This window comes from Sebastes umbrosus, chromosome 12 (genome assembly GCF_015220745.1).
Source record: "Sebastes umbrosus isolate fSebUmb1 chromosome 12, fSebUmb1.pri, whole genome shotgun sequence".
NCBI classification, from domain to species: Eukaryota; Metazoa; Chordata; class Actinopteri; order Perciformes; family Sebastidae; genus Sebastes; species Sebastes umbrosus.
In genome coordinates this window covers 12043452-12056632 of record NC_051280.1, presented here as the reverse complement: position 1 = coordinate 12056632, position 13181 = coordinate 12043452, and the positions used below count along the sequence as shown (strand labels likewise).

General features: G+C 41.8%; 1 protein-coding gene across 3 annotated transcripts in view; it reads left to right on the top strand.

The window, feature by feature from the left end:
- The window catches only part of cacnb2b (calcium channel, voltage-dependent, beta 2b), a 52444-nt gene that overhangs the window by 5740 nt on the left and 33523 nt on the right, over nucleotides 1-13181 (top strand). The window contains exon 1 of one of the 3 annotated variants that reach the window (XM_037786932.1): nucleotides 6357-7341. The exons of the other annotated variants lie outside the window; for them this stretch is intronic. Within the exon in view, the coding sequence (XP_037642860.1) occupies nucleotides 7324-7341 (18 nt within the window). The 5' untranslated portion in view covers nucleotides 6357-7323. Of the gene's footprint in view, nucleotides 1-6356; nucleotides 7342-13181 lie in introns of those variants that run through there. 3 annotated transcript variants of the gene reach the window in all.

The window sequence follows — 13181 nt, the reverse complement described above, 5'->3', positions numbered from 1 at the left end:
ACATGATACGAAATTTGCTCTTCACTCACCGCGAGGTGGGGCTCAGAGGCAATGTGCAGCGCAGCCATTATATGGCGTCAAAAAGTGTACAAGGAATGCCATTCAGTGTTTCTAGGCAACAGTTGCAGCTGTTATCTCGTTGGTTGCGCTTTGAAAGGTCAGTTGCAACCAAGGTCAAAGTTTGAATAATTTGAACTTTGAGCGCAGCGTTCGGTGCACCACGGTAAGGGTAGCATTTTCGCCAATCATGTGTGGGCAGCTTAACGGTTAATATTGTAGCGAGCGACGGAGAGAGCGATGTAATAGTTAATAGGGGTCCCATCTCAATACTACACATATAATGCACTACTAATAAATGTGTCTCGTAGATCTCAAGAGCTCGCACTCATCACTGCACTTCCTTGGGTCCTCGGCAATACACCCGCCTAGTGTGAAGTCAAAGTCAGATGAACGGTTGTCAAGAAAATAGGACAGACATTCAGACAGAGACTCCCTCCATTTAGCTGTTTCCACCTGCTTGCAATTATGCTACACTAAGCTGATCATCTCTTGTCTGCTGTACTCTAAGCACAGTCATGAGAGTGGTACAGTATCGATCTTCTCATGTCACTCTCATTAAGAAAGGTAATAAGCACACTTCCCAAAATGTTTAACAACTCCTTTAACAACACCTGTGGTGTCATTTGCAGTTGCGGAAAGTGCAGCAGTATATTCAGGACATTGTGACTCCAGAAGGAGCTCATGTGAAGACTGAGTTTGGGGATTTGGGATCGGCAGAGAGAGACATTCATCTGTAATACCATCAATCTCTTATTCTGTCAATCCATCTCTTCCTCTCTTGGGCCAATCGCTGTCGTGGAGCTCAGCAGCGCGATTACAATATAAAAATGCGTGATGACATGTACAGAGATACAATCATGAAGAGTATGTGCTTTTCTCATGTCTTTGTGGGACAATTATGGAGAAAATATTATGTATTTAACAACAACCAATTCAATGTAACATGTTTTTTTTCCCTATAATCTCATGTTAGGGATCAGTAACCTGCCCTCCAATCTGTGTCGTCCTGCTTTGCCCTCTCCTGATCGGCCCTCTCCAGTCGTCTGTCCTCCACCTCCCTCACTCTCCATCCCATCACCATATATCACCACGTTCCTCCCTCCCTTCCACCTCTTTGCAATCTCTCCTCTCCCAGATGTTAGGAGGGCAGGATTGGCCGTTTGCTGGCCCCAGCCTCCGGCATCGCGGAGGAGGGGCATCAGCCAGATGTTTGGCTGCATATTCATACAGCGTTTATGACTGTGAGGAGAGCAGACATCCACTGACAAGGAGAAGGAAGAGGAGGATTCAGGTGGAAGACTGAAGGAACTTCTCTGCATGTTCTATTTCTGCCTCTGACAGGCACTTTTGGAGTTATCCTATATTTGTTTCTTCCTCTCACTCCCACTCCTCCTCCTTCTTGAGTCAGTTTTGGATCATGTTTAGCCGGGTGTGATTGGAGGGCGACGCTCCAGGCAGATGTAAATCTGGTGAGGGTGGTTGGCATACAGGGGGTGGGGGGGAAAACGGTGGAGGACGTCAAATGAAAAGCCCGTCTCCGAGCGGGCTGCTGAAGGCGGACTGTGTGTGTGTGAGGACGCTGAGCGTTTCGGGAGTCGGGCCCTTGACCTCTCCGTCTGCGAGCCATGTCAAAAGTGCCCAAGAACAAAAATGTCTCGTGGGTGAGTACTGCCTCTCTGGCTGGTAGGAGGGGGGAGGGGATGGAGGGGGAGGGCTGTATGGGTTATAGCAGTTTGAGGTGCTTTTTTATTTCTGTCAGCCTTATTTGCTTTGGAATATGCTATCTTTGGCTGTAATTTCTCATAACGAATGCTACATATACTATACTTTAGGAATTTCCGTATACAGCAGTTTAGCGTTATCCAAAGCACAGTTTTGGTACCAAAGAAGGAGCATAGGCTTAATTTAGGATTCCAGATAGGAAACAGAGCAGATGAAAACATTGTCTTTGATGCTCATGTGCACATCTGCCTTGATGTGTCGAACAGCTGTGCGGTCAAAACTATCCCGAAGCCGTCTGTGCTCTCCTCCAGCCTGCTTCACATCGTCCTGCCCAGCCAGCTGAGGAATAAAAGAGCACTGACAAAAAAGACAAAAAAGTGATGATTTGGTGGGGGGGGGGGCTAACGTGTGCTGACATTGCATGACCGCAGTTTAGTTTAATGAAAATACTTTTTGATTGCGTCCAGTTGCAAGCAATAATGATATAATATTTGTGTTAGTTGAGGGCAGATGTGTGGTTTCTAGCTGTGTGGACATGGCGGAGGGCAGAGTGGACCGCCGAGGTCTGGAGCTTTGCCTGAGATTGTGCGTGCCATCCATCTCTGTCTCAGCAATGCATTACTGTCCCCATATTGACAGCACGCACAAACACACAAACACACATTCTGGTTGTAAGGAGCTTAGGGACAGATGTTTGTTTATGTATGTGTGAGAGCACATGTGCACATGAAAACTTGTGCTGTGTAGGGGAGTGAGATGACTGACGGGTTCGTTAAGAAGGCGTCGAGTTAGAGTGGCTCAAACTGAAGTGTTTGTCTCTGGATCAGGTGAATGTGATGTTTCTTCAGGTCTTGATAATTAAAGTAAAATACATTATGTTCATTCTGAGGGCGTATTCATTATTATGGAAGAAAACTAAAGCACTTCTGCTGCTTGTGCCGCTTTTCCTCCAGGTCAGGATGTTAGTTTCCAACTACTTGCAAGTTTTATAATCTCTCATAAGCTTTTACCTGATTATCAGGCAAAATAACTTTTTCAACGACAATGTGAACAAATAAAGCTGAAGTAGGCGAGATTGGAGCAAATCTGATTAAAAAAAGTTATTTCTATAAAATCATATGCCTCTGTGTCTTCCGGTGTCCTCCGGCGCTCCTAGCGGCATCTGTAAGATTTCACAGACCGGAGGAAAACAAGCAGTAAGAGCTGATCTGAGATCTGCTTTCCAGCTGCTGTCTATGAGAGCCGGTTGTCAATCACTCGCGAACTCCGACCAAACAGTTAAACTAGGCCGCGCTGATCAAATATGAATCAATAATATGTTACATTAATGCCTATTTCTCACCTCAAATGTTTTCAGTCCCATGGTCATCCACCGGAAGGGGCGGGACTTCGCCTCTCTATTGAAGCACAAGCAGTAGCGTTCAGCCATTGGTTAAAGTGCAACAAGTTTGAACCGCTCTGCTCCACATGCACCGCATACATTACTGCAGGACTGTTGCAACACCATGTGCACAATAATGGAGGAGGCGCATGCTAAAGCAGTTTTTTCTGCATTAATATGAATATGGCATCCTCCATTGATTGATGCTCAAGGCATTTACTGTCAGCTGTGTGTTTGCATTGGAAAAAGAAAATTAAGAATACTTTTTCAGTATACAATTTTCTTACAAGAGTACACTTGTAGTGCTCACATACTTGGAGGGTGCATGAGGACACCAATGTACAGAGTGTATAAATGGTTCAGCAGCGGTGGAGAATGTTTTAGCTTCTCTATGTGTTCCATGATAGCTCGTTTCATGATCATCGCCTTATGTAACAACTTCACAGTTGTGCTTAGAGGGAGTCAAAGTAAGCAGGGACTCTGTTTGAGTGTTTTGTTGGCACCGGAGGAGAGCTGGCTCTCGCTGGAGGAGATTTGAGGTGTCATGGAGCAGATTTAGTAAAGCCCCACGTCTGGTTCACTCCCAGGTCATGGGCTAAATGTTGGGACCTTCCATTTACAGTTTTCTCTCTCTGTCACTGCTGCTGTGATCTCAGTGGTCTGACCTCTGATGGTGATGTCTTCTCCAGCAGTAGAGATATTGATAAGGACATGTGCGTGTGTGTGTGTGTGTGTGTGCAGCTGTGTGTATTGTAGGTCCAGATGTGTGTGTGACCCAGAGGTCAGTGTCACAGCTTCTTGCTCCACGCTGTCACAGCCTGGCCCAGCTGACGCCAGCGCTGCATGTTTCCTTTCCATTCTCCGTTATGTAACTCTCTCATCTGTGTCCCTTGTCTCCCAGAGCTCTCCCTGGAGGTTTTGGTACCTCACCGTATCGCCTGCCTGCCTGCCTGTCTGCCCAGGTTACAGGCCACAGTGACAAATGGACCACGCACAGATGTGAAATGTTAAACTGTCGTACCAGAGGCTTAAAATTGTTGTATTTTTAGGAAAATGATCATACGCTAGTCATAACCACAAGAACAAATAGCCGTAAATGTGTAATTTTACAAATCTAATCACATCTCTTTTTTTAAAGCAAGCAGCTATGATGCATGGAAGGTTGTGTGTGTCCATAAGTCAATTCAGTCTGACAATTTTTGTAAATTACAAGACAGCAAGACTGGAAGCCTATTCATATTCTGCATGAAAACAGTTAAACTGAGCTAATTAAATAAATAACTGGGCTTACTGGTGCATTCAAAGCTACCTTTCGTGCAAACTCTCTTCAAATGAGCGTTGATCAGCCGTGCTCGCGAGTCCAGTTCAACAAAATGGTCCAATTATCGTACAATATGGCACTTTTGGTATTATAGATCGTACAGAGGGAAAAAATGATTGTACAAATACGATAATTATCGTACATCTGACAGCAGCGTTACTTACCTTTAGGCTAAAACATGCTGGAGGAAGTATCACGATTCTTAGCAATACCAAAGTGTAGAAATACAGTAAAAGTCCGTCATTCAAAGATTCCCTAAGTAAAAGTATGAAAGTATGGTATCAAGGCACTCAGGTATTTAGAGATACAAGATGACCATTTTAATTGGAATGACTTTCTACAGAAGAAATAGTCTCTGACAGTCTGTTCTGTGGGTTATTAAGAGGGAGCCTGAAAGAGATGTTGCTGCTGATTTTTAAATGTTGATTTTCAACACAAACAAAGTGTCCATTCACCTCCATTGAACCATTGAGAGGAGGCAGAAGACAGAGAGCCTTGAAAGCTACCTGCATGGTTAGATACCAGAAAATTATTTATTTATTTTTTAGTTGTATTTGAATGAACTGGCCCTTTAATTCTGTAGCTGGTCCAGATGGTGCTAAGTCACACTATACTACTGTATGTATATTAGCAATGCTTTGTACTTTTAGTAATGCGTCATATTATCTAAGTTACATTATCATATCATATAAAGACGTACTCCTCAACATAATAAGTAGATCTTAAAGGAACAGTGTGGAACATTTTGAGGGATGTATTAGCAGAAATGGAATATAATATTCATGTATATGTTTTCATTAGTGTATAATCACCCGAAACTAAGAATTGTTGTGTTTGCGTTAGCTTACAATGAGCCCTTCATAGCTACATATGGAGCAGGTCCTCTTCACAGAGTCCACCATGTTGCTCTGCCATGTTTGTACAGTAGCCGAGAACGGACAAACCAAACACTGGTTCTATAGAGAGCCTTTCACATTTTTATGTTACCTGAAGGCCACCGTAGTTCTCCGAAATGCTTGTGAAACTGTGGTAACGTGAGCCGCAGAGTGCAAAACCGTGGTACCGCCAGCCGCCGTCTGACTTCCGTTACTCGTAAACTAGTATTCTGGTAAGGATGACCTCTGAGCGAGGCAAACGGCGTTACCACCGTTTTGCACTCTGCGCCTCACGTTACCGCAGTCTTAGAAAGGGAGGAGTGAGCAGAGGGATACTCAGTTGGTTGCAATCTGCAACCATACCACTAGATGCCCCCAAATCCAACAAACTGTAGAGTAAAATGTACAATATTTCATTTCTAAAGACAGTACTTACAATTAGTAAGTAATTCAATAAATGTTCTTATTTCTTTAGTAGTGGTTTGTAGTTTTGCCTTGTGACCCCTTAAAAGGGAGCAATGTCTACATGTGATCCCTCATCACAGGTTATGGTCTTAGTGTGGACATGAATTGAGAAAACTTACCCCAGAGGGTCATTTGTCCTCCTCAAATTGTTTTATTTAAAGGGTTTGTACTGGCTTTAAGAGATGAAAGTATTGTTGAGAGAAAGAGATCTTTTGGACCATTTAATCATCTTTTGACAGGGTCCCAGATTTATCTTGGGGTCTCTTGGGGGTGTCCCGACCCTCAGGTTGTGAAACAATACTTTAAGACGCTATTTATGACATATCTACTATAGAGCTGTCAAAGTTAACGCGATAATAACGTGTCATGCCAGCTTGTCGCGAAGGAGGCTAAAAAACGCTCCAAACACACGCTAAATGTTGGCGAGGAAAAACTAGCATGGCCATATTTTGAACAGATAAATTAATTTGCAATTAATAGCGATTAATCATGGACAATTATTTGATTTATCGCAATTAAATATTTGAATCGACTGACAGCTGTATTTTTAATTATTAGAATTACTTTTGCTTTTTCTCTAAATGCAGCTCCACACATTATGAGGGTGACTTGAGGATACAAGAAGAAGATCAGTGATGTGCGGAGGACCGCCTCTGTGTGAGTGTGTGTGTGTGTGTGTGTGTGTGGCTGATACTTGGCAAGTAGGGAGTTTTTTAAGTAGTGCCATAATGACACTGTACCAATGTGGTAAGAGAATAACACTATTCCACTCTCAGGGTGATGAGTAGGTCTGTCTGTACAACGCCTGCACAAAGGAATTATGTCCTGCTTGCTTTTTAATTTCATTTTTCTATTTTGGAGCCAGGCCATTATTATAATACTCCCAGAACAAACCCAGGAAGTTGTTTGGATGCACACACTCACACACACACACACACACACTCACTAATCATCACCGCATCACACAGCGGAGGGAGCCAAACTGTGGTCAACAACATAAATGAGACACACTGAGTCACTTTTGCGTAATTTACCTCGCGTGGACGGAGCTGACGGGTTCTTGATTGTGTTCGGTGCTCGAGGTCAGAGCGAGCTGAGCGGCGCGCGGCGCAACAGATGCCGCACCGAGAAATAATCCTTTAATACCCTCAGGAGGACTCAGGAGAGGGTAACTATACACTCAACTCACAATGCTGACTTAAGTGAAACCCCACCTCACGCAACTCACCCGTGTTGTCTCCGGAGGTGTCCTCCTGCGCGTCGGAGTTTCTTTTGGGAAATATTATTTCACCTTTTACGCACAAGACGGCGCGTAAAGAAGGGTGTTTTTGCTGCGTTTAACGGCATCCTCGGACACATACACCTGTTTGTTTCAGAGGTGAACTCAGTCCCGTGGAATATACCTGTCCATGTCTCATTTACTGGATCTAGTTGAACGATAAGCTGATCTGGTCGCTACAAACGTGGGATAATAACACTAGTGGACCGCTTAAACCACCATGCCACCCAAGAAAAAGGTAAAATATGCAAATATTCTGGTGTTTTTCTCTCTCTCTCTCTCTGTGTGTGTGTGTGTGTGTGTGTGTGTGTACACAGGAAGGGCAGGAGAATGCACCATCTGTTGCACTGGGCGTTAATCCTTGTGTGAGGCCTTTCCACATCATTGCACTAACTGAAGCACAGTCACAATGCTGCAGGGTAGAGAGAGAGAGAGAGATGCATATCTATCCACAGGCTGCATGTATCATGCCATGTGTGTAGTTCAGAGAGAGTTGCATAACTGATGGTCTGTGAAGATCAGATGGATAATTCAAGTGTCTTTTCTTTCTTGCCATCTTCCTTCACTTCTTGGACTTGCTGGTGTAGTTTTGGAGCTGAAACTGTGCTCATGTTTTCACTCCACATGTAATAGAAGTTTTATTTTGTGCAGCAGGTGTAGTCAAGTTCCTCCTCCTCCTCGGGCTGTATACAAGCCATCAATACACACATAGTGAATGATTTTTCCTGAGATGCATCTTTCTGACCTGAGTAGAAGTAGTGTTTTAGTAACCTACATTATTCTCATCATTTGACTGAAAAAAGTTTTTTTTACTTACAATTGAAATACCAAATTAAACCACATTATTAAAGCGAAGTGAACAGAGAGAATGACCTCTAGACCTTTGTGCTTCTCATGCATTGCATCCACCTGTCAATCTTTAAAAAAAGCCAAGAGGGTTATTTAACAACACTTACTGCTGTTCTGACAGTATATCCAGAATACTTAAAGACTCTTACAACCATCTGGATGAAGAAATATTCTGTCTGCTGCACGATTTTATTAGATTTTTGATTAGGAAGATGCAATTCTTATTTCTTAACCCAAACAAAGATGGTATAGCCGGAATTACACATAATTAAACATATTGTATGTCCTTGCTTAATTTGGTCAACGTGAAGCAAAATTAAAACTTTTTATCATCAGTTTATTTCTCTATATGAGGGGTTTTCAAAGCCTGAGACTGTGGGCCTCCCCGTCACTCGCTCCTTAGTTTACTTGTTTAGTTTCGCTCAATTCCTGGATGCTTCTGGGATCATGATTATGTTATTTGATCTCAGACACTCAACAATTGAGCCAATATAGCTTAATATTGCTGTTTGATAACTTCGGACTACACCACATACATAAAAACGGTCTGTCCTGAGGTATTCATTAGTTTCTGCCTCTGGAAAAGTGGGACAAACAGTAAAATTCCCCAAAATTATCTCTTTAACCAAATCACACACATTTAGGCTATTCTATGTGATCTTTTTTTTAATGTAATATTTTTCAATTCCAATCACTGCCAACTCCGCTGAAACAGTTTGGACTGGAGCAACCCTGGGGGGCGACCTTGCTGTTATTTTATATTTTGATATTAAATTATAATATTATCATATAATATTTTTCCCATGTCTTTCTGGCTACCTGTAGAGGAAATCAACTACAGAAACAATTTAAAATAGTTTTTATTTTGCAGCTGGAAGTATTCTTTTCATCCAGATGGAGTGTAGAGTTTTTAAAGCGGCTATAAACAATATTTTATATTGGTGTCTTTCAGCTCATTATTTTGTTTTTTTGTCCAGCCCTGCAACTTTACTATTTTGGTTCACTCTCACCGCTCTCGTTTTTGGCTGCAACAAACAGCAGTTTCCAGTTAAAAGACTCTAAAAGTCCACTGTACGTTACCTGCTCAGCACCAAACCACTTTCTGATACTGATTCTGATACTTGAACTTGCGTAACGGTCAATACAGAGAACCAATCTGATACCAGTGCGTTAAAAACTAAAAAACATATTATTATTTTTTAACAGCTGCATACTACTAACCCTGTATGGTTGTAATATGATTGCTATCATTGTTGTATGGCCTGGCTCAGGTTAAACTCAGGTTACATTCTCTGCTAGCACATGCACCAATAGGTACTGCGCATGTCCAACTCTCAACAGAGATGAGAAGGAAGTGAGATGGCTCACTCATTAGCTACTTTCATCATCAGCTGCATCCGAAACCGATGATGAAAGTAGCTAACAAATGAGCTATCTCGCTTATTTCTTATCTCTGTTGAGAGTTACATATGTGTAGTACCGATCAGACAGGATGTAAGGATCGGTTAGTGAGTGACACATGTTTTTGTCACTGTGTAGCGTAAATGAGCTGATATTATTATATTATATGATAACGTGATATCAGATCGGTGCACATGACTCACATACTCACCGATACCCGATCCAGCATTTTAGGCAGTATCGGAGGCATTTCCGATACTGGTATCAATATCAGAACAACTCTAGCTAAAAAAAGAGTGAATATTGGACTAACATTCATCTGGTGGACACAAACATGACTCAACGTGAATGCTAATGTTGCTCCATATCTGCTGGATGTGTAACTAAGCAATGCTTGCCAACATGTTTGCCATAGTAACTTAAAAGGTGATGATGTGTCAATGGTTGGTTTATGTCTTGTTTGTGCTGCCCCCAAGTGGCATGAGAATCATTAAACATCATTTAAACAGTGCACGTTACACAAAATTCTGGGTTTTTCAAAGATCTCTGGGTTTTTATTAAAACCGATCCTCAGCTCTGTGACTCGAATGTGAAGATAACACATGAAGGTGGAACAAAGTGGAGCTTGAGGAAAGCTCACAGTCTCTGGATGGCCTACTGTCTTACATTACAGTGTGCTGGTTAGTGCTGCTGGCCCACTGCTTGTTACCTAGAATAGGAAAAGCCTCTTAGTAGCATTACATCCAGATACCTGCTCTCCTTCCAGACAGGAAGTGGAGCAATAAGGTGAAGGGTACCGAGTAGACCTGTTTCTTTTGGGATTAGGACGGTTTCCAAGTTAAAACAATAGTATTGTTTTCATTTTATATTATTATTATTATTATATTATTATATTATTTTATTATATTTTATATCCTTTTTTGTGTTTAACCTGACAAAAATGTTGTCAATATTTTTCATACTGCATAAGAGTGACAGAAATGGTCCTGTGTTAACGGTGGTTCAATAATTGCCTTGATTATAACAGGAATGGTTGGCAATATGTTTTTTTAATAATCCCCACACACGCACATCCCTCCTTATACCACCAGTAATCATGTTGCATCATAGCGATGTGCAGTACAGAGACTTGCCTTCTATTAACTATAGATGAAATGTATCTATTACAGGAGCCGGGCAAGCCTGGAATTAAGTTGTATGGATGATATTAATGCAGCTATTGTATCTCCATCAGGGAGCCTGAGCACATGCGCTCCAAGCAGCAGTGTTGGCTGTCTGTGAGGAGGTTGCATTTGTCTCTCTCGCTCTAAATCCTGGATTGACGCATGCTATCTTAATCTCCTTACTCGGAGACAATCATGACCCAGAGAGAGAGAGAGAGAGAGAGAGAGAGGAGCCCAAATACACATTGGTTTTTCCTCTGTAGTGATTTTTCCAATTTAGTCTTTCGTCCCGGGGCATTTTTTTTTGGAGGCAATTCATTTTTTTTCCCTTTTTGGTGTTCCTTCAAATGTGCAGATTCTCTCTGTAGTAGTAAATGCTATGCGTGAGTAGTCATTAGCAAAATGATATGAAAGTCGTATGTGATGTTAAATTATTGATGTTACTCTCATATCAATACGTTTACATTCAGGGTAAGGCCTGATCCTACACTGACAGAAATTAATAAAAAAGGAATTGACCATTAGGGTTAAACCCTAAAAACATGTAGTCAAAGCAATACTCTGTCTATAAGAGACTATGTAGTTGTTTCTTTTCTTCATACCTGCCCCCAAACCGAAAGCATAAAAGAAAAAGTGTCAGGAGTGAATTAAACGATTTACCACAATGTAAGCTGAAAACGTTGATGCCCAGCTAACTAGCTAACAAGTTACAGTGGTAACCTAGCGTTACTTCCAAGGCCAGTGGCCATTTCATACATTATTAATGCAGGTTACATTAAAAAGAGCTGGTTCTGGATGCTATATCATAGTGTAGGCTAACTTTACTGCCTCTGTCCTGCTCGGTTGGATTTGGGGAAACTTTGGCTACGACCTCCGGTTCTAAAAAGTGAAGCCAATGCAGAAGTGCCTTAACCTGCATTCTTTCTAATGGCCAGCAGGGGGCGACTCTTCTGGTTGTAAAAAGGAGTGTTATTGTATAGAAGTTTATGAGGAAAATAACCCTACTTCTCGCTTGATTTATTACCTCAATAAACATTGTAAACATGAGTTTATGATCTCAATCACTAGTTTCAAGTCTTTTTCAATACAGCATGATGTTCATTTAGTAAATTACGGTCCCATTTAGAGTCAAATAGACCATAAAGCAGGGTATGCTTTAGGTTGCTACCACGGCCGGTCTGAGAGTTGTCCGTGTTTTGGTCTTACAACTTTAACCCTTTCACAGTGTGTTTTCAGTTCATAAAAGTCAATTATAACCTTTTGGTTGCCTAATAATGTATTATTCAGTGTTTGGTTGTACTGAGCTCCCCCCTTTCGTGTCACTTCTGGTTGCAAAACAACAAGATGGCGATGGCCAAAATGCCAAACTTGAGGCTTCAAAAGGGCAGTCCACAAACCAATGAGTGACGTCACATTACGGTGACTCCATCCACTTCTTATAACGAGTCGATGGGAATACTCCAACAAACCCAGAGAACGTTACTCGAGATAGTGTTAGGTTCACCGAACCCATTGGTTAGTCCTCAACTTCAAACTTTTCTCTTGTTAAATTAAGTGAAATATACAGTTTGAAAGTACGAACAACAAACCATAAACATAACCTCTGTGTTTTTTGTCCAAGTAGCTATGTCAGCTAAGCAGCTAAACCGGATATATTTATATCTGATCTCACATTTTTCTTTGTCATACTCAAGAATAATGTTCCTTTATTTCCTTTAACGTACACAATTACTTTTTCCCGAGACATGCAGCTTTAGCCTCAGTCTTTTAGCATGATACCATGTAACCAAATGCATATTTAAGACCCCGTGTATAGGCTTCTCATTTTAAAATGAGTCATTTTGAAACGCTAAAAAGTCAGCCAGAGACAACGTTTTCAACCAACTCATGGAGCTGACGTTAGCTTAATTAACTTGTCAGCTACTGATAAAATCTGCAGCAGTTGGTGACCATAAAATCCACAGTCGTCGGCAAGAAATGAGCCTGCTTTTGTCTTTTTGTCAACCGCTGACTGAATTCAAGGAGCCATTTGTTTAAAAAATGACTGATGATTTGAGTGGTCATGGGAAGCTGCATATGTGCGTATATGGGAGAAAGGAAAGCTTGACAGGTGTAGCAACAGTAACTAAGGGGGGCAGGGCTTAGCAGACTGTTAATTCATTGATGCACAGTAGTTTTCTACTTTTAAACAAAACTGGCGACCTCAGTAATAATGATCAAACCCATATTAACATACTGTATAGACATAGATTAGTTTTAGTGCAGCTCAGATCCGCTGCCACTCTTGATCTATAATTGGAGACCTAAAGGGCCGTGATGCAGCCTTTAACTCCACAGACGGAGACTCGTGCCAAAGTAAAGGTGGCAGTGCCAGCCCGGCCATATCTGCTGTATGGTAGCATCAGGCAGAGGGCATGGAGCCAGTCTCCTTCAGACAGATGATGCAGAGCAGCTGATTAGACGGGGCTTGAAGAAAACCGAACACACACTGCATGTTAATGAAGGAGAGAGAGAGAGAGTATAAATCATCACAGTATACGGAGTAACACGTGAGCAGCAGCTACATTTCAAGAGGATCAGATAAAATTCCATTGTTCTTCTGCAGCAGAAATACTAGAAAATATTTATAAGGCGAAAATTCGGAATTTGTGAACACCTGGGCTCA